The 22,519-nt window shown below is 47.7% G+C and overlaps 1 protein-coding gene across 1 annotated transcript in view; it reads left to right on the top strand.

Moving 5' to 3' along the window:
- LHX4 (LIM homeobox 4) overlaps positions 1-13,682 on the top strand; it is a 45,224-nt gene extending 31,542 nt beyond the window's left edge. The window contains exons 3-6 of the mRNA XM_010375645.2: positions 5,097-5,299; positions 10,027-10,181; positions 10,476-10,647; positions 12,817-13,682. Of these exons, the coding sequence (XP_010373947.1) occupies positions 5,097-5,299; positions 10,027-10,181; positions 10,476-10,647; positions 12,817-13,211 (925 nt within the window). The 3' untranslated portion in view covers positions 13,212-13,682. The remainder of the gene's footprint in view (positions 1-5,096; positions 5,300-10,026; positions 10,182-10,475; positions 10,648-12,816) is intronic.
- The last annotated feature ends 8,837 nt before the right edge of the window (positions 13,683-22,519 follow it).

Consider the following 22,519-nt stretch of genomic DNA (forward strand, 5'->3'; position numbering starts at 1 on the left):
CAGTCATGGAGGCAGTGTGACGGCGACAGCAAGTGGGATGCAAAGTCCTGTGGTTTAGTAAACCTCATTTCAACCCGGGACTTAATGCTCTTCTTAGAAAAGCTTATGGCTGGGCACAGTGGCTCACACCTGTGATTCCAGTGCTTTGGGGGCCAAGGTGGGAGGATCACTTGAGACCAGAAATTTGAGGCCAGCCTCGGCAACATAGTAGGACCCAATCACTACAAAAAAAAAAAAAAAGTCTTAAAGGGTGAACTGGGCATGGTGGCGTGTGCCTGTGATCCTAGCTGCTCAGGAGGCCGAAGTGGGAAGACGGGGAGTTCAACTGCAGTGAGCTATGACTGTGGACTGCACTCCAGTGTGGGCAACCGAGTGAGATCCCCTCACCCCTAAAGAAAAGAGCTTAAACCTGCTGCTCCGCTCTGAGAAGCACAGCTACCTGCCTTCACTGAAATATACCTCAGGCTGAGATTTGGGGTGGGATAGCAGGTCGGTTGATCTTCTTCAGGAAGGTGCAGCTTGTCCATATCGGCTCAACCATGCTGCCAGTCCATTCTTAAGGAACTGCTGACCAGGACTGATGATGCATTTTAGCTTTGAGCTTTTGGGAGTTATCCTACCAACAAATAGTCCATTGGGAAGAAAACAGTCCCAGGAATTAACAGATCAGAGTATTCACACTGGTTAATTTTTTTCTAACAATGAGCGTGAAGGTATCAGAAGCTGGTGTGTTTCCATATGGTTCTTCTAACCAAACTAATTTTTCACTGTTGACAAGCGAGGCAAGGGTTGCACTGGACCGAAGGCTGAGGCTTGGCCATCTAGTGTTCCACGCAGAATGGTTTCCCATAAGCATTCCTTTTATTCACTATTCTATCCTGGGTTTGCCTCAACCATGAGACAGGAGAGCCTCTGGTACTAGCTGCTGTAGCAATGCCCTTCATCCAGGGCAGTTAAAGGAGTCTTGGACCTTTCTTTCTCTGGGATTCCTGCCCAGCACCTTCCTACAGAGATGACTTTAAAAGGAAAAAAAAAAAAAAAAAAAAAAAGGAAAAACAACACACCTTTCCAAGAAGCCTGGCATTCCTGAATCCTCCTTCCCTGCCAGGTGCCTGTCACCTGTCTTCACTGCCTCCTTTTCCCTGTCATGCTCATCAGCTATGGCTTCTGTCCAAGAGGACTAAATCTCCACTGCAGGCTGGTTTGAGGTCTTGATTTATGTAAGAATCTTGCTCAGCACTGCCAATGTAAATTTCAGGTTTTTTTCCCTCTAGGATAAACACTTACCAAAATATGCAACTTTTTTTTTTTGGTGGTAAGAGAGATGTCCTGTGATTTCTACCCATTTTCTGAGGCCTGTGGAAATAAACCTTTATGTACTTAAAGTTCTACCAAAAATAGAATAAAGTTAATCTCAAACTTGAAAAAAAGAAAAGAAAAGAGCTGCCGTTATGGAGAGCCAAGCCTCCCCTGACTACTCAGGCCCATGCTTTAAGAAGCAGTTCGTTCGTTCGTTCGTTCGTTCGTTCGTTTTCATTCATTCATTCATTCATTCATTCATTCATTCATTCATTCATTCATTCATTCATTCACTGGGTCTTTGTGGCTTGCCTACTATGTGCTGAGCAGGGATAAAAGAATTTCCAGTGGCGTTGGTTACAGGAGGAAAATAATATGAGCCATTAGCAAGTCCTTCCTTGCATTTTCTCTGTGGTTTTGGATCAGCTCCAGCCGCTCTCCTGGTTGGCCAGCGGGACTGGGCAGCTTATCTTTCTGAAGGGTGAGGCCAGTGCTCTCGACGCCCCCGCGTTGGGTGCCCAGTGAGCGGTATTAAGGGGTGCTGCCTGGAAAAGCCCTCGGGAACCCTCTTCCTTGGCTGGAGTCCAGTCCTTCCCTCTTCACCCCCAGCGTCCTTCATGTTTGGTCCAGTTGGTTAGACAGCTGGTTCTCTGTGTAGCAGCTGGGTTCACAGTTTTACCTCGTGTGGGGCCAGGGAATTCTAGCCATGACTGCCTGTTGCAGGACAAGTCATGTGACCTGACAGGCCTTGGCCTTCTTACCTGTGACTCTGGCTATTCTAAGATCTGGGAATAGGGACAGTGTCTCCATCACAGACATACCCTTGTAGGATGCCCTGTATTCTAGATCCACTGGCTCCGACTGGAGATGAGGTGGAGGGTGCCCTGCAGGGCTGGGCTGGGCCGGGGAGCCTTGTGGGCCAAGGGGGTGCATGCGGCTCCCTCGGTGAGGGTCCCGCTGGCTGTGCTCCAGGGGAAAAGGTAATGAGGAGCCACTTCTACTTCCCTTTGGTATAAATCCCACAATCAGGAAAATTGCTTCAATTGCTAAAAAACGCTGGTGGGGAAGTCCATTTATTTTTCATTTTTCTTGTGCACTTGCCACCCTCATGCATGAATCACTGTCGGTATGCAGATTAAATTTATACCCCCGTTATCTTTCATGTCTCTAGTGCGCTGGTGTCAACTGGGCCTCTGGTGACTGAAAGCCCTGCCTGCTTTTTAGTGGGAGAGTGCGGCCCCTGTGCAGGAGGCTGCTGAAGGGTCTTCTCTCTGTCCCAGGGTCTCCTCTCGGCCCTCCTCTCCTTGGATCTCTGGTTAGGACACATTCTCCAGATTTGGGTGGTTTATTGGGAAGGTTCGCAACAAGTATGATGAAGGTCTTGTTTCATTTTAATTAATTAATTTAGAGACAGGGTCTCACTCTGTTGCCCAGGCTGGAGGGCAGTGGCATGATCTCAGCTCACTGTAGCCTCAACCTCCCTGGGCTCGGGCGATCCTCCCGTCTAAGCCTTCCAGGTAGCTGGGACTACAGGTGAACACCAGCACACCTGGCTAATTTTTTGTATTTTCTGTAGAGGCAGGGATTCACCATGTTGCCCAGGCTGGGCTCAAGTGATCCTCCTGCCTCAGCCTCCCGAAGTGCTGGGACTGCAGGCGTGAGCCACCGCATCTGGTGCCCTGTTTCATTTTAGTACCTGCTTTGCAAATTGGCCAGGATTGGATATTAAATATATAGGCCTTTTGAAAACACTCTCTAGTAACATATGTATAGGCTTCCTTTCACTTTGTCACACACACACACGCACACACACACACACACACTAGATGTGGGCACCTGCCAGCCTTCCTCTTTGATCCAGGTGATGTGGTTACGCAGCAGTTGTGGAGGGCCTGGTTCTCACCTGTGTTCTGGGAGGTCCAGAACTGTCCAGAGCCGACTGTGTGCTTTGTTCTCCATCCTCAGACTCGGCCATCTCCATGCACATCCTCTGCAAGTATGGTGCTTTATCTGCTGATTTATTTATTCAACAAATATTAGCTCTACTTTCCTGGGTCCTGAATCCCTTTGAGAATCTGATAAAAGCCCAGGTCCCCTCCTGAGGCACAATTTTGAACAACTTAGCAGGTGGTTTACAGGCCTATCCTGACCCTCAGGTAGAGAACTCCTGCTCTAAAGGGGCCTCATCTCCCTGAAAACCAAGAGGCATTCCAGGAATTCAGAAGCCTGGGGTCCTCCCAAGTCACGTATCAGTCCCTCACACCCCAACACCCTTCTTATACCCATCTCAGAAGAGTGTCCCTGAAGTACGCTCTGGGTCTTTCGGGATTACCCATGCAGACTTAGAGAACCCCCACTTTTCTCTAGGATGCCGTGTCCCTGGTGGGGGGCATCTGAGGCTGCAGCTGGCCGTGCCTGTTCTGGGCCCCTGTAGCCCTCTCAGCAGGTATCATTACTGCATAAGAGACCCATCATTCTGCATTAATCTGGGATTCATCATGATAGCCATGACCATAATTAATTTATTTGGTATTAATGTGGATGAAATATGTACTGTCCTTTCAGGGGAAATCAGGCTGCCTATAAGCATTAGTTAAAAGGACCATTAAAATCAAACCTTCCCCAGATCCATTAGGCGAAGTCTTTCATCCTGAAGAAGATAAAGTTCTGCTGTGTGAAATGTCATGAATAATTAGGTTGATTGCTGTTTTAAACTCTGCCCTTGCTTCCCCAATGCCTCCCGCCTCCCTCCTGAAGCAGGGAAGGCTCACCTGCAGCCACGCACCCTCCTTCACTGTCCCTGTCGGCCCCCAAATTTCCCTCGTCTCCTGTGACTGCTGGTGTGCCTCTGTTGATCTCTGTGATCAGAATGGGGAAAGGGAGCGGAAACAACCCCACTGGACTATACTTTCAATGTGTCCATTTCTCCTTCCTCCCCGGCCTTGGCAGGGGCTGGCTGCCTTGGTAGAAGCTGCCTTGGTGGCCGTGGGTGGCTTCCTCCTCAGTGTTGTTCTGGAAAGGTGCTGACCAAGGAGAAGTCTGAAGCAGCGTTTTCCAAACTGCAGTCTGCAGACTCCTTGTCCCGAACGCTGCAGGGGCTGAAAGGTGCAGCTTTCTGGGCCCTTCCCAAACCACCATGCCCCAGGCTGTGCGTGCACAGGAAGGGGATGGAGGCAGTCTCAGAGGGCTTTGTGTGTGCAGAATGGAGGTGAGGGGAGAAATAGAGGCAAAGGAGAGAGAACAGCTGTTAGGAGAGCCTTGCTCTGCTGACAAAGTGTGTTTTCTCCGCAGCGTGCTGTCCCCTGGCCAGGCAGGGCCTCCTCCCTGGGAGTGTGTGAGAAGGTGTTGCTGGGTGCTTTATACACACCCGCCTGTGGCACACACAGTTCCCTGTGAGGATGTCCTCTGGGATCAACCATAAGGGTGAGGAAGCTGGGAGGTGCAGGGGGAGACAGCCTGCTTTGAGGGACTTAAGAAAGTCCACCTGGTGCCCCTGTGAATTGATGGGTGTTAATCGGACAGCTGGAACCCAGGGGCATCAGCTTTGGAAAAGGTACCTGAGGGAGTCTCTAGTTCTCATCAGCCCCTTCTTTGGTGGTTGAAGAGTTCCAGCCACAAAGCAATGAAGCTAGATAGAGGCAGAGAGGACCAGACGGTAATTACGCTCTGGGTGGCTGGGGGATGAGGCTTATGGAGTCCCAGAATGGTGGGGTAGGAGGGAGGCTGCTCCAGGAAGTTGGGGGAAGCCAGATGCCCCACTCCCTGTGTGCCCTAATCCTTTCCTGCTGCCCTGACAGGCGCTTCGGCACAAAATGCACAGCCTGCCAGCAGGGTATCCCCCCGACCCAGGTGGTCCGCAAGGCCCAGGACTTTGTCTACCACCTGCATTGCTTTGCTTGCATCATCTGCAACCGGCAGCTGGCCACAGGGGACGAGTTCTACCTCATGGAGGACGGGCGGCTGGTGTGCAAGGAAGACTATGAGACGGCCAAGCAGAACGGTAAGCAGCGTGGCGCCGCATGGTCCCCTCTCCAGGCCTTCGTTCTGGCCACGCCCTCTGCCTGAGGTGCCCTTCTCATGGCGTCCCACCTGCGCATCCCTCAGAGCCCTACTCATGCACCACCACCTCTGAGAAGCACCCCAGATCTCCACACTGAGAGTTAATGCTGAACAGCTCCCCGGCCGTTAGCACTCGCCGGCTTCATGGAAGTGTTCATCCATACGTGGGTCCTGAGAGCCTGCCTGTCTCCGTGGTAGGCTCAGAAGCAGCCAAGAACCTGGATGTTACCATGGTGGTGGCCTCCTCCCCTGGGTGGGGGCTGGGGTGCTGAGGGGTGGCTGGGAGCTTGGTCTGTATTGGACATGTGGGGCTGCCACTTAGTTTTGCACATCAGGGTGCACATGGACCTCTCAGCAGGCCCTGCCTCAAAGGCCGTCGGTGAGAGCCCAGCACTGGCCTCTGCACACTTCACACATCTTGTATTTCAGTTAATTGCGTTCTGTTCCCCTCTCAGACTGTGGGCTCCTCCAGGGCAGGGGCTCCTGGTGTTTCTGCAGCAAGTGCCCGGTGAGTGCCAAATGAAGAGGCAGGACGCATGCCAGATTCAGGGAGGCTCCATCTCAGCAATACAGCTCCCTCCACCCACTTCAATATAGCCCCCCTCTCGCTTCACCACAACTACTCCAGGGCCACCACCCATGGTGGCAGCCGGAGCTCTGCATGGTGGAGGCTGAAGTCAGGTCCCTCATTTAGCAGCCACCCCTGGAAAGGCCTGGCTTGCCCTGGCAGCAGCAGCTCTCACCCTGCATGCCATGGTCTTGGGCAGCCTGGGGACTTTCCAGGGTAGAGCCCAGAACGATACATTCCTCATGCTCCCCTCGCAAGGCTGAGCTGGACACTTTTATTCCTGCAGCCCCACCTCTGGCCTCTCACCCCCAGATGTACCCACATGGCCGTGGGTCAGGTCCTGGCTCTGAATTTGGGATTTGGCCAAACCCAACGTGATAATCTCAGATGTGTGAACACACAAGACATCAAGTTCTTTGGCCTTTGACTAGAATTTTGATCAACTCAGGGTGTTACTGTGCAAAAATGACTCTTGTTGACAGCTCTGGGCTTGATGAGAAAAACATTTAGCAACAATTTTATATATCTCCTTCTAGATCTTTTCTGGGCCCACACACATATGTTATACAGATCTGATCAATAATGGAGAAATTGGTTTTTTGTTCAATAAACATAGTATAAAATAAGGGGGTTGTGGTGGTGAGGAAGCAGAGGGGATTCATGAGGGCCCTTTAGGTGAGCCAGCTGGAGCTGGGTTTGGCTTTGGTCCACGGCGGGAGTGGGCAGGGCTTCCTGTCTCTTTGAGGACCTCCCCTTCCACCACCCCCACAGCTCTGGCCTTTCAGGGTGGACAGAGGCCTTTGACCTCCTTCCTCCAGAGACCTGGGGCCTCTGCAAACCCATCCCAAGGCTCTTTGCCTGCATGTACTAATCTGCTCTTAAAACCCACTCCATCAATTGTGATGTCACGGGAGATTAGGGCACCTTGTTAGGGATGAACCATCACAGCAGATGGACTCAGAGATACCAAGACACCTTTGGAAGTCTGATGCCGTTCATCAGAGATACTAAGATGGCATGACCTCCCCGGCCTGCAGCTGGTTCTCCTCATCAGAGGCCTCATTTGGACTCTGAGCACTCTCAGCTCAGCATCTCCTGATGTTGTGGGTGGTTCAAGAGATGAGAGAAACAAATGTAGATTGGTCAGAATCTGGCTGGGGAGGTGGGAATGACATTGTGGTGTTCACATTTTATCGATGAATATTTACACCATAGCAAACCTCTGCAGGACGGTGGGAAGATGCTGAACTTGCTGTCAGAAGCTGGCTGGGCATCCCCCCACACAGGGATATCTCCTGGCAAGTTGTAGAACTGGCTGACCCTTGGTTTCTCAGCTGTCTATGGGGGATCGTAGCATCTGCCACGTAGGGCTGTTTTCCTGAGGTTTAAATAGGATGAGGCTTGTGAAATGCGATGTGAAATGAGTGAGACCAACGTGGAAGAGATGTACAAACAGGGAGGTAAGGTGTGCTTGAGGTTTTAAAGCAGCTGAATGTTACACAGTATGTCTGGCCTGTCCCCAGGTCCTTCCCCTGACCCCACCCCAGCTGTTGGCAAGGCAGGGCTCCTCCGTCCTGGGCAGTCGGTGGTCCTTGCAGCGGTGGGGACTTCTGTCCACTGCAGAATGCCTGGCTGTCTTTTCAGGTTGTTTTAATTCCTCCTTGCTACTCTCAGCCCTCCTGCAGGCTTACAGTTCCCTCCCATTAGCTAAACAAAGGATCTCAGAGCAGTTACTTGCAGCTTAGTGTGAATGATTTTGTTCACTTGTTCTGTCTCCCTGGATATTTGCATTTTCAATATAATGAGGTTGCATTTTATGCCAGGGACAAGTTCTAGGAGATCCTACATCATTCAAAACTAACATATTTTAAGACTAATTTTCCCATAGGAATTAATGTAGTGTGTGTGTGGTGGGGGTGGTGTATTCTGAGAGCACATAAATCCATAGCCAGTGAAGTGTATCTTTGCCTTAATGCTACTTTTTATTTTCTCAGCATTATCTTGAATACCTTGCAGAACGCTGTCTCCTAAATTAACAGCCCAGGGTATCATGGGCTCCCTTGGCCTTCCTCATAGCGTTTTATCACATTTAACTTCCGTACCAAAGTTATTGATTTTTGGGTACATTTTTCAGCACGAGCACTGTCACTGCTACTTAATGAATACTTGGATGACATTGTTATAGGATATAAAAAAGATTTTAAATTATAATAACAGTGAATGTTAAAATAACAGCATATTAGTCCCCATCATCGCAAGAAGAAAGTCCTGTGCGTGTGAGTAGCAGGGCCGAACCAGCGGGCCACCAACCAGGATGATGGTCTATCCCAGAGGCGCTGCCATCTGACTGTGGCGAAAAGAATTTAATTTCCCAGGCCAAGCTATTTTGAAATTAAGTGATTCTCGAGGAATTAAAACATTTTTGGTGATTGCATTATTTCACAGTTTTTAATATAAAGACTGTATACAAGTGCACTGTTTCCCATTTGCATAATTCAAAGTTGCATCAGACACTCCCATGTAGACTATAAATATGCACAGAAGGGACTGACTCCTCAGAATTAAAAGGAAGGCGTTTTGGAGGTTCCCCTTTGTCTTTTGGAATGACTCTCTAAGTAGTGTCATCTCTGCGGCAGGGGCTTCAGGGAGGGAGTTGGGCCACAGCAGTTCTGGGATGACAGTGGCCACGTGAGAGAAGAAAACAGCCCAAGGAGAAGGGAAGGCACGGGTGTGTCCCCCTCACTGTGTGCACGCATGTCCTGGCCGCACAGCTGCTTCATTCCTCTAGTGCCTCCCAAGACCAGGGCAGGCTGTGTTGCCCTCTGGGCTTCCAAGGGGGAGGTGAGTTACTGGTCCTAGTCACTCACTCAACAAGAACATTGAAGCCAGGTCTGCTGACTCCAGGGAGAGCCTTGTAGACTGTGAGGACCGAATGCATATAAAGTCCTTAGTCAACACCAGCACATGGTAGGTGCTCACACATGTTGGCTATTATTGTTCCTAAGAGAGGGTTTTCTTGAAAGAAAGGAGAAAAGACAGAGAGGAAGTCAGGAATGGCACAGAGACACTTTCAGGGGCACACAGGGGAGCAAGCACAGGGAGCAGAGCTGCCCGGGTCAGCTGCTGACTTTATTCTTTGTGTCCTCCAGGGGCACTGTGGAGAAAAGGGCAGTAAGCCTAAGTGCTGGGAGAAGAAACAAACTTTTCCGCTCATCTGTGCTTCTGAACACACCCACGTGCCTCTCTCTCTGCCTGACTTTGAATGGAACAAACCACACTTTAACAGGAACTTTAGCTTGTTCACTCAAAATCTGTAGAGGACTTTGTGTTGATCAGTCAGTGTGTTGCCCAGAACATTCTTCAGACTAGTTTTTTCAAAAAATTTTGACTACCATCCACAGTAAAACTCATTTGACATTTCATCTCAGTACATACATTCATACAATAAAAACTAAAGGTTAATGAAATGATCTTGCCATTCCATTCTCTTCATCTGATTTCCTCTTTTAGTTTTAGTCCACTAAGTTGACTTTACAGCCCACGAGTGGGTTCTGACCCGTAGCTTAGAAACCTGCTTAGACACTATTGGGTGTGCAAGCTCACCCCTGGCTGTGAGCCCAGCAATGCCAGGGCCAAGGTGACATGGCTGTGGGGAAATGGGAGACTCCCCATGAGAGAGAGGAAGGTGTTCGGGGCGGCTTGGAACACAGACTTCAACCTGGCTGTTCACCTTCACAGCTCCGGCAAGAACTCACGAGGATGTGCGAGCAGAGTGTTTGTCATGACAGGGACATGTGTGGAACTGGTACATTCAGTCTGATGAGACTTCTATGCAGCTGGGCTGGCAGGGGAGGAGAGAAGCAGGGAGCTGAGCAGAGAAAGGACTGCGGTCCTTACTTTCCAGTGGCTTGGGAAGGCCTGTGGTGCAGGAGCCGGTGCCATGAGATTGGGGACCTCTCCACTCTGATGTCCCCTGTGCCTCGCACTGCCCTGCATACAGCAGGCAGGCTTAGGTGCAGAAAGGATGGAAGGAGGGTGGGGGAGGAGGCGCAGCTGCTGCAGATAGGCTGAAGCCAGTAAGCAGTGGTTTTTCCTTGCAGATGACTCAGAGGCCGGAGCTAAGCGGCCCCGGACCACCATCACAGCCAAGCAGCTGGAGACATTAAAGAATGCGTACAAGAACTCCCCTAAGCCTGCCCGGCACGTGAGGGAGCAGCTGTCCTCAGAGACAGGCCTGGACATGAGAGTCGTACAGGTGAGATGCCAGCACTCCTGTGCCCTCCGGGGATCCCAGGCGCGGGATGGGGTGGAAGGTGTCCTGAGTGACATCAGTTCACCGGTGGTTGGGCTCAGGGCCTGACCCCAGGGCTTTTGCCAGAACTGAAGAGTTCTGAGGCCCACCTGGGGAGAGGGGGCGGGGCTCATGGCACTCTCGGACCTGCGCTCCATTCAGGCTTCAGTCTGCTTCCGGCCACCTGCCTTGGGGGTCCTGGGGGCTTTGGGTTCGTGATGGACACCCCTGAGTGTGTCCCTTGTGCTTGTGTGGCAGGTTTGGTTTCAGAACAGAAGGGCCAAAGAGAAACGCCTGAAGAAGGATGCAGGGCGGCACCGCTGGGGGCAGTTCTATAAGAGCGTCAAGAGAAGCCGGGGCGGCAGCAAGCAGGAGAAGGAGAGCTCTGCAGAGGACTGTGGGGTTAGTGACAGTGAGCTGAGCTTCCGAGGTGAGCAAGGCTGGAGGGGCCAGGCCAAGGCCTTAGGAAAGTCCCCTGGGAATCTGTAATCCCTGGCACTCAGGAGGGATCTTTCTTGAGGCCTTGGCAACTGTCTCCCAAACACAGGCTTTTCCTTAAGACTTGCAGTGAAGGGTGGGGGAAATGGTAGTGGCCCTTTACCATGGGACAGGAGTAGGAAACAAGATTGCTGAGATCTGGAAGCTGGGATGGGCCAGGCCTCGTCCTGTGGCCCCAAGGCCTCCCCTCCTGCTGACTGGGGCCTCCCTCATCAGCCCACATAGCTATGAACAGATGACCAGGTCCCAGCCTTGTGCCCCTAGCCCCTCTCCCATCTTTCTCCCCTTTGCTGGGACACTGGCCTACACGGATGGTCCCCTAGAGCCACCCCTTCCTCTAGTCAGGGTGGTGGGGAGGACATGCTCCGCAGGCCCTTTTTCCTGGGAAATCAGTGTTGTGAGTGCATGTGAGATGGGGAACTGGCTTCACTTCCGAACTCCCTTCCCCCACCACTCACTTCATTCTGTCCCCTGCACACAAGCTTTGCAGCATGCGCTATATTCAAATTTGTGCATCAGCAAAATTGCAAATTACTGCATGTTGTGAATCCTCAGGTTGTTTGCAAAGAATCATAACTGTTCTCAGTTACTGAATTCCCAAATGTGGAAGGTCTTCTGCGGAGGGGGGAAGGGAAGAGTACTCCACTGGTGATCAGAGACCTGGTTTCCAGTGCGGCTCTGTCAAATCGATTCACTTCTCTTGAGCCCCAGTATTCCCATGGGGAATACCCCATCTTTGCCCCTCTCACTGCGTTGTGGGGATCAATGAACACAACCGACTATGGATGGGCTTGGGGAAAGCCTGGCACATCTGTATACCTGGAAGGCATGATCGTTCCCATAAGGAGCCTGCGGCTCCCGCAGAGGGCCCTGGTCATGTGGGATGACAGGTAAAGGCAAAAGGCTAACTCATGGCCATTTGACAGTGGAGTGGAGCCTTCATCTTCCTGTTCCCTTTAAAGAGCATGAGCTCCCCCCACCATGTTTTTTCTAAGGGGAATGGGGGGCAGGCCTCAGAAGGGATGGGGTGTTGAAGTCTAGTCTGGGGAGGCCTTATTTAGGGATTGGTGCATAGGAAATAGAAAAAGAAGTTTGTGGGACAGAGGATGGAACAAGTTGCCTGCCAGGACCACGATGCCCTGGGGGGACTGTAGTTCAGCCCAGAGGTCAGCTGAGCCCTAGAGGGCAGCCTCCTCTCAGAATACAGGGGCTGTGGGGCCTTGGGGACCGCTCATGGGACTAATGCTCACCTTCTAGGCTTCTTGGCAGGATTAGGAAAGTCACTTAATCTCATCTGGGCTGTCGAAGTCAACACCTAGAACATACTGGATTGTTACGCTCATTTCTGTTGGATGCAGGTGGGTCCCTGGGCTGACCTATCATTGGTCTCTCTGGGAATAATTACCCAAAGACTAAAACTGCTCACCTCTGTTGGAGAGATGAATTCTTTCAAGTGGCAAAGATTCCATTAGATCCCTTTAATGAAATTCTTCAAGAAACAAGAAGGTTCATTTGCCTTAATCAAGTCAATTCTTTGTCCCCAGTGAAGAGTTTATTGAATACAGACAGAAACCAAGTCCTTTGATATTGAACCTCTCTTCCAGATAGACCAGAGGATTTTGTACAGATGTCTAAGAGTGGTCCTCAGCTTTCCTGACCATACGGGCCTGCTTGATTCCCAACCAACTAAACCAAGCCCTTTCTCAGCTTGAAAGCTTTCAGGGTAAATCTTGTCAGCATGTAGTTCCCATTTGTGATGTGGAGACATCTGACCCACCTAGTCTTAGGCATTCATCCTCCTCAGTGTAGCCAGAGTATTAGTACACGAGCCACAAGGGACCAACGAGCTCACCAAACATTTGACCATCCTTCTGGGACCTGGGAATTTAGTCTTTGCAGGTGTTTCTTGTTTTTCTCCTTGGCCTGGGTTGGCCTCTGGATGTCAGGCTGCCATATTGGTGTGTCTGACCCATGCTTGGCTGCAAGGCAGCTGCTGCCCTTGGGCGTCTTTCTTGGTCACATGTATTCCTAGGTTGTGAAGAGCAGGGGACCCATCAGAGTCCTGGTGGCTGACAATAAATCTCCGTTCTTTTGTCCACAGAGGATCAAATTCTCTCAGAACTTGGCCACACCAATAGGATTTATGGCAACGTGGGGGACGTTACAGGCGGACAGTTAATGAATGGGAGCTTCTCCATGGACGGGACAGGACAATCCTATCAGGACTTGAGGGATGGGAGCCCCTATGGAATCCCCCAGTCTCCATCCTCCATATCGTCCCTGCCATCCCACGCTCCTTTGCTCAATGGGCTGGATTACACGGTGGACAGTAATTTGGGCATCATTGCGCATGCAGGGCAGGGAGTAAGCCAGACGCTGAGAGCCATGGCTGGGGGACCCACCTCTGACATCTCCACAGGAAGCAGTGTAGGCTATCCCGACTTTCCAACTAGCCCAGCCTCTTGGCTCGATGAAATGGATCATCCTCCTTTTTAAACTTCTCTCCTCCCCACCCTACCTGCCATCCTGGCTTGAGAGAATATCTTCAAGGATCAAGAGAGACTTACCTTTTAAGGATTGAAAGTACACCAATGTGAATTTCCATTATTTTCAATGGAAGTCCTCCGCTGATTCCCAGAAGGCTGTGAGACCACAGGGCGTTGTTTTCCTGGGGAAGCAGTGGGAGAGCAGCCTCATCTCAGAACACAGCACAGGGGGTAATGGCCTAGAGCTCTAGGGACACTGGCTTGTTGGGTCTCTCCCCTCCTGTTCTGCTTAGGGGCTTGGCTGCTCAGTGATTTGGTAGCACAAGGTGACTGTGACAGGCCCCCTTGGGCTTTGGGAACTTTGCTCCAACTGGTGTGTCTCACGCAATGCCTCCCAAAATACTGCTCTCATGAGAACTGAGATTCCTAAGGTAGAGGCCTCACAGCCCTTGAGTAAAATAAAAGTGATTTCTGGACCATCCATATTGAACCCTATATTTCAAAATGAAAAGATCAGTTATTAAAGGTTAATGAACACTTTGATGGCCACAGTTTGATATGAAAAATATGCTCCCTCCTTTTTTTTTTTTTTTTTTTTTGTTTTCTCTGAAGATATTCTTTTCTACAAACCAGAAAATATGAATTTGTTTTGGTTTTTAAGTCCCATCTATATCATTGACTCTGATGGCAAGAGGTGGTTTTCATTGCAGGTGACTGAGGCTGAGCTGAGTAGCCCTGGACCACCGCTGCAGACTGCCTGATGAGTCCCCTTGGTGCAGTGTGCCTTCTTCAATTCCTTGTATCATTTATTCCACAAGACAGGCTGTGGGCCACAAAATGAGCAAAACTAAAATGTGGGGAGAACAGAATGACAATCAGTGAACATTTATAGACACATTTGGATTCCAAACCTGCAGTCTGTTCGGCCATATCGGCTGATGCCAGTCTTCCAGAGTTCCCCATCCCTTGTAGGGTGAAATATTTGGATTCTGTTTTGAAGGAGTTGGTTTAGATGAGCTTGCAAGTCTACCCCTCTGCCCCCTTAATAATGAAAGCTTTCTCTGCTGTCCTAGCTGACTCAATTGGAGGACAGTTTTGGTCATTTCCAGGAACCAGCAATTTTTTTTGGCCTACCTTGTTTGGGAAGAATAATTTAGGGAGCAGCCCTAAAATTGTCCAACGGGTTCTAAGTGGTCCTTGGGCTCCATCTCTCTGGATTGCTGGCTGGACACCTGCCATATCTTGGGCTGCAGTCCCATGGTCAGAAAGCCAGAGCGCTCTGGCCAGTGGTGGTGCAGGGACTCCCTGTTGTGCAGGTTTGCAGTAGCACATCACTAGGCCTGAGGCCAGGGCAAGGCCAACCGCCGCTTTACGAGTTGCCACTCCTGTGACAGACTGCACTGCTGTGGAAAATGCTGTCCTGAATGGTGCTGCAGCTCCCACCCACCTTGTGCACCCATCTGCCAGCAGGAAGCTCTCCATGAGCAAACTGGAATTTAGCCAGCTGGAATGTATTGCCGTCCCTCTGGGAAGCTGTGGTTTGCTTCTTCTGGCCTCCCATTCTCTTAAATGAGATCAGCAGAGTAGGAAAGGGTAAGAAGGCATTGCCTTTCTATCACATGAAGTGATGGGGCCAGAGACCCTAAGGACCCTTCCTTCTAAGAATGGTTGGTCACCTTTTGAGGACTGCAAAGATTTAGGCATGTCATAGGCAGACTAAAGGAAGAATACACAGTTCCTCTTGGGCTGCTGCATCTTTTGAAAGCCCCTTTCCAGGACAAAACTAATTTCAGTTAAGCTTCTTTAAAACAGTAAATTCCGGGATCAGCCTTTGGGCCACCTCTTCTCTGACCAATTTTATGGTGTACCCTTGTTTTTTGATAGTGCTGCAGTGGTCATGATTTTCGCTTGAGGAGTCTGCAAACATAGACACTTCTCTTGAGGTTCCATGTTTATGGATGATGGTGTGTTAAGCCTTGCCAGTTCTGTGCTATTGGGAATTCTCTAATCGTGAACATTGGGGTGGGTAGGAAGACATAAATGCCATGTGAGGAAAGGAATATGCAGTCGTCTTTTTGGAGGATGGCTGCTTAAAATACCCAGGAGAAAAGGCTCTGCAGGGCAATGAACCAGTTGAAAAGCTGCCCACCCAGATCACTGTTGCAAGTTGACTATTTGGTTTAGCAACTCATGGGATTTCAGAGGCCCTTGATGTTTTTGGTGAGTATAGTGTGGGGGAGAGCAGGCTCTTTAAAGGGGGGGGGGGCATCCTCCTCTGTGTAGCACTGTTTAAGATCACTGTAAGTTGACCAGTTTTTGTTTCTGTAAGTTAATCTACTAATTCCCAGTTCAATAGTGGAAGTAGAGGCCTTCTTCATTTATACTAACATAATAAATCTCTTGAGGAACTCAGTGAACAGTTGATGAGGTCAATAGTTCTTTGGTGTCATTACGGCTGGGTAGCTGGAAAACCCCTTGAGAGCACTGGCCTGAAAACCAGGAGAGCTTTGTTTTCCAGAGCCACCTCCCCAGAAAGCAGCAAACATTGCTGCCTGTTTAGAAGCACAGCCACAGTAGGTCTAAGATTTTAAATGTATCTTCCTGCAGGTGGGGTTAGCATTATGGATGGGCTGGTGCCACTAATGAGCCATTGTAAGACAAGACTCTTCTGGGGTTTGGAAATGGAGAAGAGCTGGGCATTCATGACCTTTAAGCTTCTCTTAGAGGCACTCCTCTATTGCTTGGAAGCCTACTGTGGGGTATAAGGTGCTACATGATAGCTGTTTCCCCCCTTGCTAAAATGACATGGATGAATTTCACAAACGAAATGAGACCTTCTAGAGGCTATCGTTATCTGCAGTGCCTGCCTGGCCGACTTTAGAGTAGGAAGCTCTTGAATCCAGGAGCAAATTAGTTAAAACCCCAAGTTCCAGTGGTAACTGGTATAAGCAAAATGGAAACTGAGGGGCTATGGAGGAATCTCTGTTTGTTGCAACGTAATGAAACCATGAAGGAAATACCAGATTTAAAGGCTAAGAAGTTGGCCCGATGGGTAAATCAGTGTTGGGAGTCAGGTTCTTGGCCCTTCAAGGACTTGCTGTGCAACCTCAGGCAAATTCCTGTCAGTCTTTGTGCTTTCTCTTTCTTGTCTCATCTGACAGTTATGAATATAATGTAAAATAAAGATCAACTATCAATCATATTGCTAACATTGTTCCTGCAAATGAATACTGCGAAACATCAGGGAAAGAGGAAAAAATTAAGACACAAGAAAAGCATTTGTCAGTGTCCTTAAACTTCTGGGGGGCCAGTATAAAACATGAAACCTAGTAAGATAATTGGGCCATTTGATCTTCATCATTAAGCTCACTTTGCAAGGAAGTGTAAGAAATCTGTAAAACAAAAGACATTTCTATCTCTGAAGCTCAAGCTGGTGACTTCCAACTGCCTCTTTACAGGAGGGGGCTCAAGGCTTCCGTTGAGCAAAGGCTGTGTGTTGTGTGACAGTCCACTCTCTGCACCTCCACTCCCACATGCCACGACTGACAACTTGGTTATAACCATGAGAATAATTACCATACCTCCCCAGCCAGCAGGGTCTGGAAGGCCTGAGGAGGCTCATTTTTAAACATTGCACTTTAAAAATTTGAAGCTGTGAGATGAAGAAAAATTCAATTAAGCGGAAATGAGTTTTGTTTTATTGCCTGCTGCTGAAGGGCTCTGGGCATGCTGAAAGCTAAATAAAAAGCACATCACTGGCTCTCTCTTTCTTGGATTGGTCAATTGGCCCTTTTTGCAGTAGTTGCTCCAACTGCTCTAAACACAGTGAGTGACTGGAGCCAAAAAGAGAGAGCTCAGCAAAGTCATCCCATCCACACTCTGCTTGGTAGGACCACACTAAAAGCACAGTTTCATGCTGCTAGCTCTGGTGAGGAGACAGCTGCAGGTTTGGGAGGTGCACCAAGCAATCCTTTGCTTAGGGAGGCAGAGCACAGGTGAACAGAGGAAGGACAGCCCCACTCTCATCTGTTGCCCACCGAGAGGCAAGAATCACACCAACTTTCCCACTTGAGGACTGTGTTCGGCCAAACAAGCAGGTTCAGGGCTGCGGGATTCCAGTAGTTGCTCTGAGCTTGCAATCAGACCTCAAAGCCCCAGATCCCCTCAGCTCTGGATCGCTGCCCTCATCCTTCACAATGTAAATTTTGTACAGTTAAAGAGAAATGAAGTCTCGTTTCCTGGGGGAAAAAAAAAAAAAAAAAAAAAAACAGGACCCACCCATCCTTATTTATTGCCATGTGACTTTGGAAAACAGAAGCTGGTGCGTTTGTTTGTATATGCCTCCTGTGTGTTGGCATGAGATGTGTATGGTAAAATTATGTAAAATAAATATGGAAATTCTTTAGATGCTGATGTGTCTTGCTTTTCATTTGGTTTGCTGGAAGTTTTTTCTTTTGACATAAATAGAATAAAAACTGAAACTAAATATACAACTCTGAATGCCAGAACTAGAACCACTCAATAAAGGATTGATTAGAGGAAGTCCCCTGGTTTTTCTAATAGTCATTACCTGGGCACAATCCTCTGCCCCTAGACTTAGGCAATGAACAGTACAAATGTTGACCATATAACTTTTAGTTCCTGTTTGTTCAGTGGCATTTTATTTTTAATTTGAGATAGAGTCTTGCTCTGTTGCCCAGGCTGGAGTGCAGTGGTGGGATTTATAGCTCACAGCAGCCTGAAACTCCTGGGTTCAAGTGATTTTCGTGCCTCAGCCTCCAGAGTAGGTGGGATTACAGGCATGTGCCACCATGCCCGGCTAATTTTTTGTGTCTTTAGTAGAGATGGGGTTTTGCCATGTTGGCCAGGCTGGTCTCGAACTCCTGACCTCAAGTGATCCGCTCACCTGGACCTCCCAAAGTGCTGGAATTACAGGCATGAGCCACTGTGCCCAGCCTGTCCAGTACATTTTTTCTTTCTACAGAAAGTATATGCAACTGTCTATATATATAGAGGGACAGAAACACCTCATCAGAGTCATCAGGGCTCCTGGACAAACATTTTCTAGGAGAATCTCTATTTAGATTTTTTTTCTCTTCAGGAGGCTTCATTAGTGTGCAGACCCTAAGTTTAGCTGGACTGGAAAAAGCAACAGACTTTTTCATTAAAAAAAAAAAAAAAAAGTCATAGCATTTCTTTACAGCTGGGATTCCACTGTGGAAAAACTACAGTATGCTTCTTTTCCCCATTAATCATTAGTTTTGTTTGGCTGAAGACAAGATCCAAAGCAGCGGCATTGTCCAATATGGTAGCTACTAGCCACACATGGCTATTTAAATTTAAATTAGTATTACATAAAACTAAAAGTTTAGTTCCTTACACTAGACACATTTTAGGTGCTCAATAGTTACTGTATTTGGACAACACTGATATAAAACAGTTCTATCATTGCAGATGGCTCTATTGGACGGTGCTGATAGAGTCTCATTAGGGAGAGTGGGCAAGGAAATCTCATTCATCACATGTGTAACTACTGGTTATCCTGGAATACTTGGTGAAATATTCTGACTCCTTAGACAGTGGCAGTGCCAACTTCTCTGCCATCTTATTGTGTGTGTGGTATTTCCCCCTCCCCCTTTGTTTTTTCTCCTTTCCTGGACAGAGAAAACTTGAAAACAAAACAAAAAGCATTACATAGAACAATTTACGTAGGTACAAAGCAGGAGGTTGGGCTCCAGACCTCTGAGTTCTCTAATGCTGCCACCGGGTTTTTGGGACTTAACCTAAGTCCTAGAATTGCTTTGCGCCCTAAAGTCTACCCACTTAAACCGGAAAGTTAGTACCTCCCAGGCAGAATGCCCAGTGAGATTCCTGGAGGGATTAAAGGTCTTTTAGTGGAGACCCAAAGCTCTGCTATCAAGGAGAGTCATGATCCTTTGCCAAAATCATCTCCCATAGTAAGTGCTTTATTAGACTGAGAAAGACGAGATCTTACTGGGTTATATACCAAGAAAAGGTGGAGAAGATGAGAGGTTCAAATGGGAGTGAAGATATTGGTAGGGGAATACAGAAGGTGCTGTACATAAGGTCTTTTTTTCTTCACTAGCCCAGTCTCTTGGGTGGTGGTTAGGGAAATTCACAATGTGGCTAGGAAAGGCTCTGTTGCTACTAAACTTGGTTACTCATTCCTGAGGCACTGGTAATGGGCATGAGAATTTTGGCTAGTTTATGCAGTATATACCATGTTTTTGGGCAGCCTAACTTGTCTTCCATTCTCAGCCCCTCATCACCAGCCTATGTTGCATCTTTGTTTTCAACACACTATCAACTGTTTTGAGTATAGCAGGTTTATTGGACCGCTTCCACTTTATCCTCTAGTGTACACAGCTTCCACCACAGTGCTAACCTAGTAATAACTTTTCGGGATTATAAAATGTGTGCAGCTCACAAAGGAGAGAAGATCTGGTCCCCCCCACAACAACCCCCTTATTTTGGTTGGGTCACTGGAGACCGGCTCCTGAGCAGTCTGATTTTCTTTCTGACAGTGGTTTTCCAAAATGACAGCTGCTTAAAGAATAAAGGAAAGATATCACTCGCCAGAAAGAAGTAAGCAAGACTCACTCAGGAGAATAAATGGAAGCACTGCAGTCAGTGTTCCATTGCTTTACTGTCCTTTCCCCTTGGGCCCAGGATTCTACTCAACTAAAATCACAAAAGGAAAAAAAGAAATGAAAGGCAAATCAGTGTGTTGCACATTTTAACCAATGGCTAAACTGGAAGTAACATCTTGAGAGGTGATCCTCAATGTATCTGTATGTATTTCCTTAGATTTGATATGTGAGACACAGTTTAAAAATTGTCCTTTACAGTCTGAAAGCGTGTCCTTTGCCACACTTGCTTAGAAGAATGGTATTTCATTTTTATCCTTCAGAATTCCTGGTGCCTTTCTTCATAAAGTCCCTTTGCCTGGCTGTGCAGGGAGCACTCATCAAGCTCAGTATGGATGATTATTTGGCTCATGACTGCCACAGGGAAGTAAATAGTTCAGTCACTACTGTGGAGAAGTACTGAGTTAGAAGGGAGAAAAAAAAATCGATGTTTATAAAATGGGGCCAAATCATTAGGAAAAGGGAAATTTTATTATCATCCTTCTAAAAGGAGTAATAAAAATAAACCATCCAAAACTATTAAATAAAGTTCTTTTAAATGATCAGCTCCTTCCCGGGGAGAGTATATCACATCCTTTCAGAGAAAGCAGGCATGGGCTTTTGCATGTAACATCTGTCTCTTTCCATCTTTTAATTCATTTTCATCTGTCATTTTTGTCATTGTGATTTCAGGATTTTCCTTTAGAACCCTTTCTTTTTGGTGATTTTTCCATTGACCATCTCCAAAAACACAAAAATTGAATTTAGGTATTACACACAAACTGGTATGTTATTCTGTAACTAAATTGGGCAACTTACAGGGTGTCCCTGAACTGGTCAGAGCTCACAACTCACAAGGCTCAGAGAAGCTGAGCCGCCTCTAGAATTGTAGGAGAGGCTTTTTAAAAAAATTTAATGATTTATCTTTCTATTGCTTGCCAACCCTGGACCAGGATCTCCTGTTGGTTGGGAGGGGTTGGGGATTTGGGAAAGGCTGGGAATTGCTTTCTGAAAGATAAAATATAGACCCAAATAAAGTGGTCTTGGCACACACTTTGAGTTGGAAACAAGCAGTTAAAAAAAAGCGAGACCATTAAAATGGTAAACAGATTTCAACAGATGGCTTCTGCACAGCAATGGAGAGCCCAGGCAAGGACTTTGGGGTTAAATCTCATATTTTAGTCACCTGGGACTAGTTTATTATTTCAGAAAAACAAATATCCATAAAGTTGACAGCTCCCTCCCCTACTCTGAAGTGGAATCCTTGATGGGTGCCTCCTCACTGGCCAGCTGCCTGCAGATAGTGACCCAGGGAATTGAAAGTCACTTTTTTGACACCTGTCAACTGCAGGGCTTAAAGCTGGAGAAATACAATAACCAAGAAACTATATTACTGGTGGGCCAGAACTTCTATACTCAGTATATGTGTGCTGGCTTTAAAAAAAATCATTTTAACATTTAATGCTCCTCAATTAAAGTGATTCCCTGGAGTGCATGCCAAGCTTCATTTAGAATGCACATTAACCACTTTCTGTATCGGTAGTTAAAGGCACTGAGGGATTTAAACAGCAATCCACAAGTCTGTTCAGTCAAGGTTTGGTGGAATAAAGCAGATTATAAACAATAATATGTGTCTTTCTATTTTTTTTTTTTTTTGGAAGGGTTCCAAACTCACAAACGGACTAAAGTGCTATAAACATATCCAGGACTAAGCTTTGGGCTCCACAAATGTACTCCATGAAAGCCATGGGCACAGGGAGTGCCACTTTTTATCTTGCATGTGTGCATGAGCACGTACTTTAAAAGAGCCTTTTATTACACAAAGTGTCCATCAACTGAACTTACCTTCTAAATATTAAAATGGAAACTGGGATTGCTACACAAGTGAGAGGAAAAATAAATCCTGCCTGTAGTGCTGATGATGAATTTGTGGCTGCTGCTTAGCACAGTCCATTGGAAGTCACCTGTCGACTCCTTAATGCCCTCACAGTCCCACATGTTCAGCCACTGCATCCAGCAGCATTAGGTTCAAATGCTGACTTTCCCACCTCTGAGAGAAACCCACCCTGATTGCCTAGAGTTCCACCATGAGACAAGTGCATGCTGTCGGGCAGCTCCTCCCCTGGTTTTCTCACCTGGTTTTTAACTTCGGTGTTCTATCATTTAGGAATAAAATAAGCAAAAGATTCTGTCATGCATAGAAACCGGTCTGTAACTTGTGAACACTCTGACCTGGTTTTTAGGACCAGGAATACAAAGGAAGGAACAGGCCGGGCGCGGTGGCTCAAGCCCGTAATCCCAGCACTTTGGGAGGCCGAGACGGGTGGATCATGAGGTCAGGAGATCGAGACAAAGGAAGGAACAGTGTCCCCAGAAGTGATTCCAGTACATACATCCCATAAGACAGTGAAAAATGTGAAATAATTACACTTGTTTTGTAATTGTGCTAAGAAAAAGTGATACAACAAAACACACGAAAGAAAATCTTGAAGAATTCAAGTATAAAAGAAAAATATAGGTCAAGTATCCCTAATCTCAAAATCGAAATCATAAATGCTCTAACCCAAAACTTTTTCAGCACTTACATATCAAAGGAAATTCTCATTGAAGCATTTTGGATTTTGGTCTTTTGGATTAGGGATGTTCAACTGGTATGTATATAACGCAAACA

This window comes from Rhinopithecus roxellana, chromosome 8 (genome assembly GCF_007565055.1).
Source record: "Rhinopithecus roxellana isolate Shanxi Qingling chromosome 8, ASM756505v1, whole genome shotgun sequence".
Lineage (NCBI taxonomy): Eukaryota > Metazoa > Chordata > Mammalia > Primates > Cercopithecidae > Rhinopithecus > Rhinopithecus roxellana.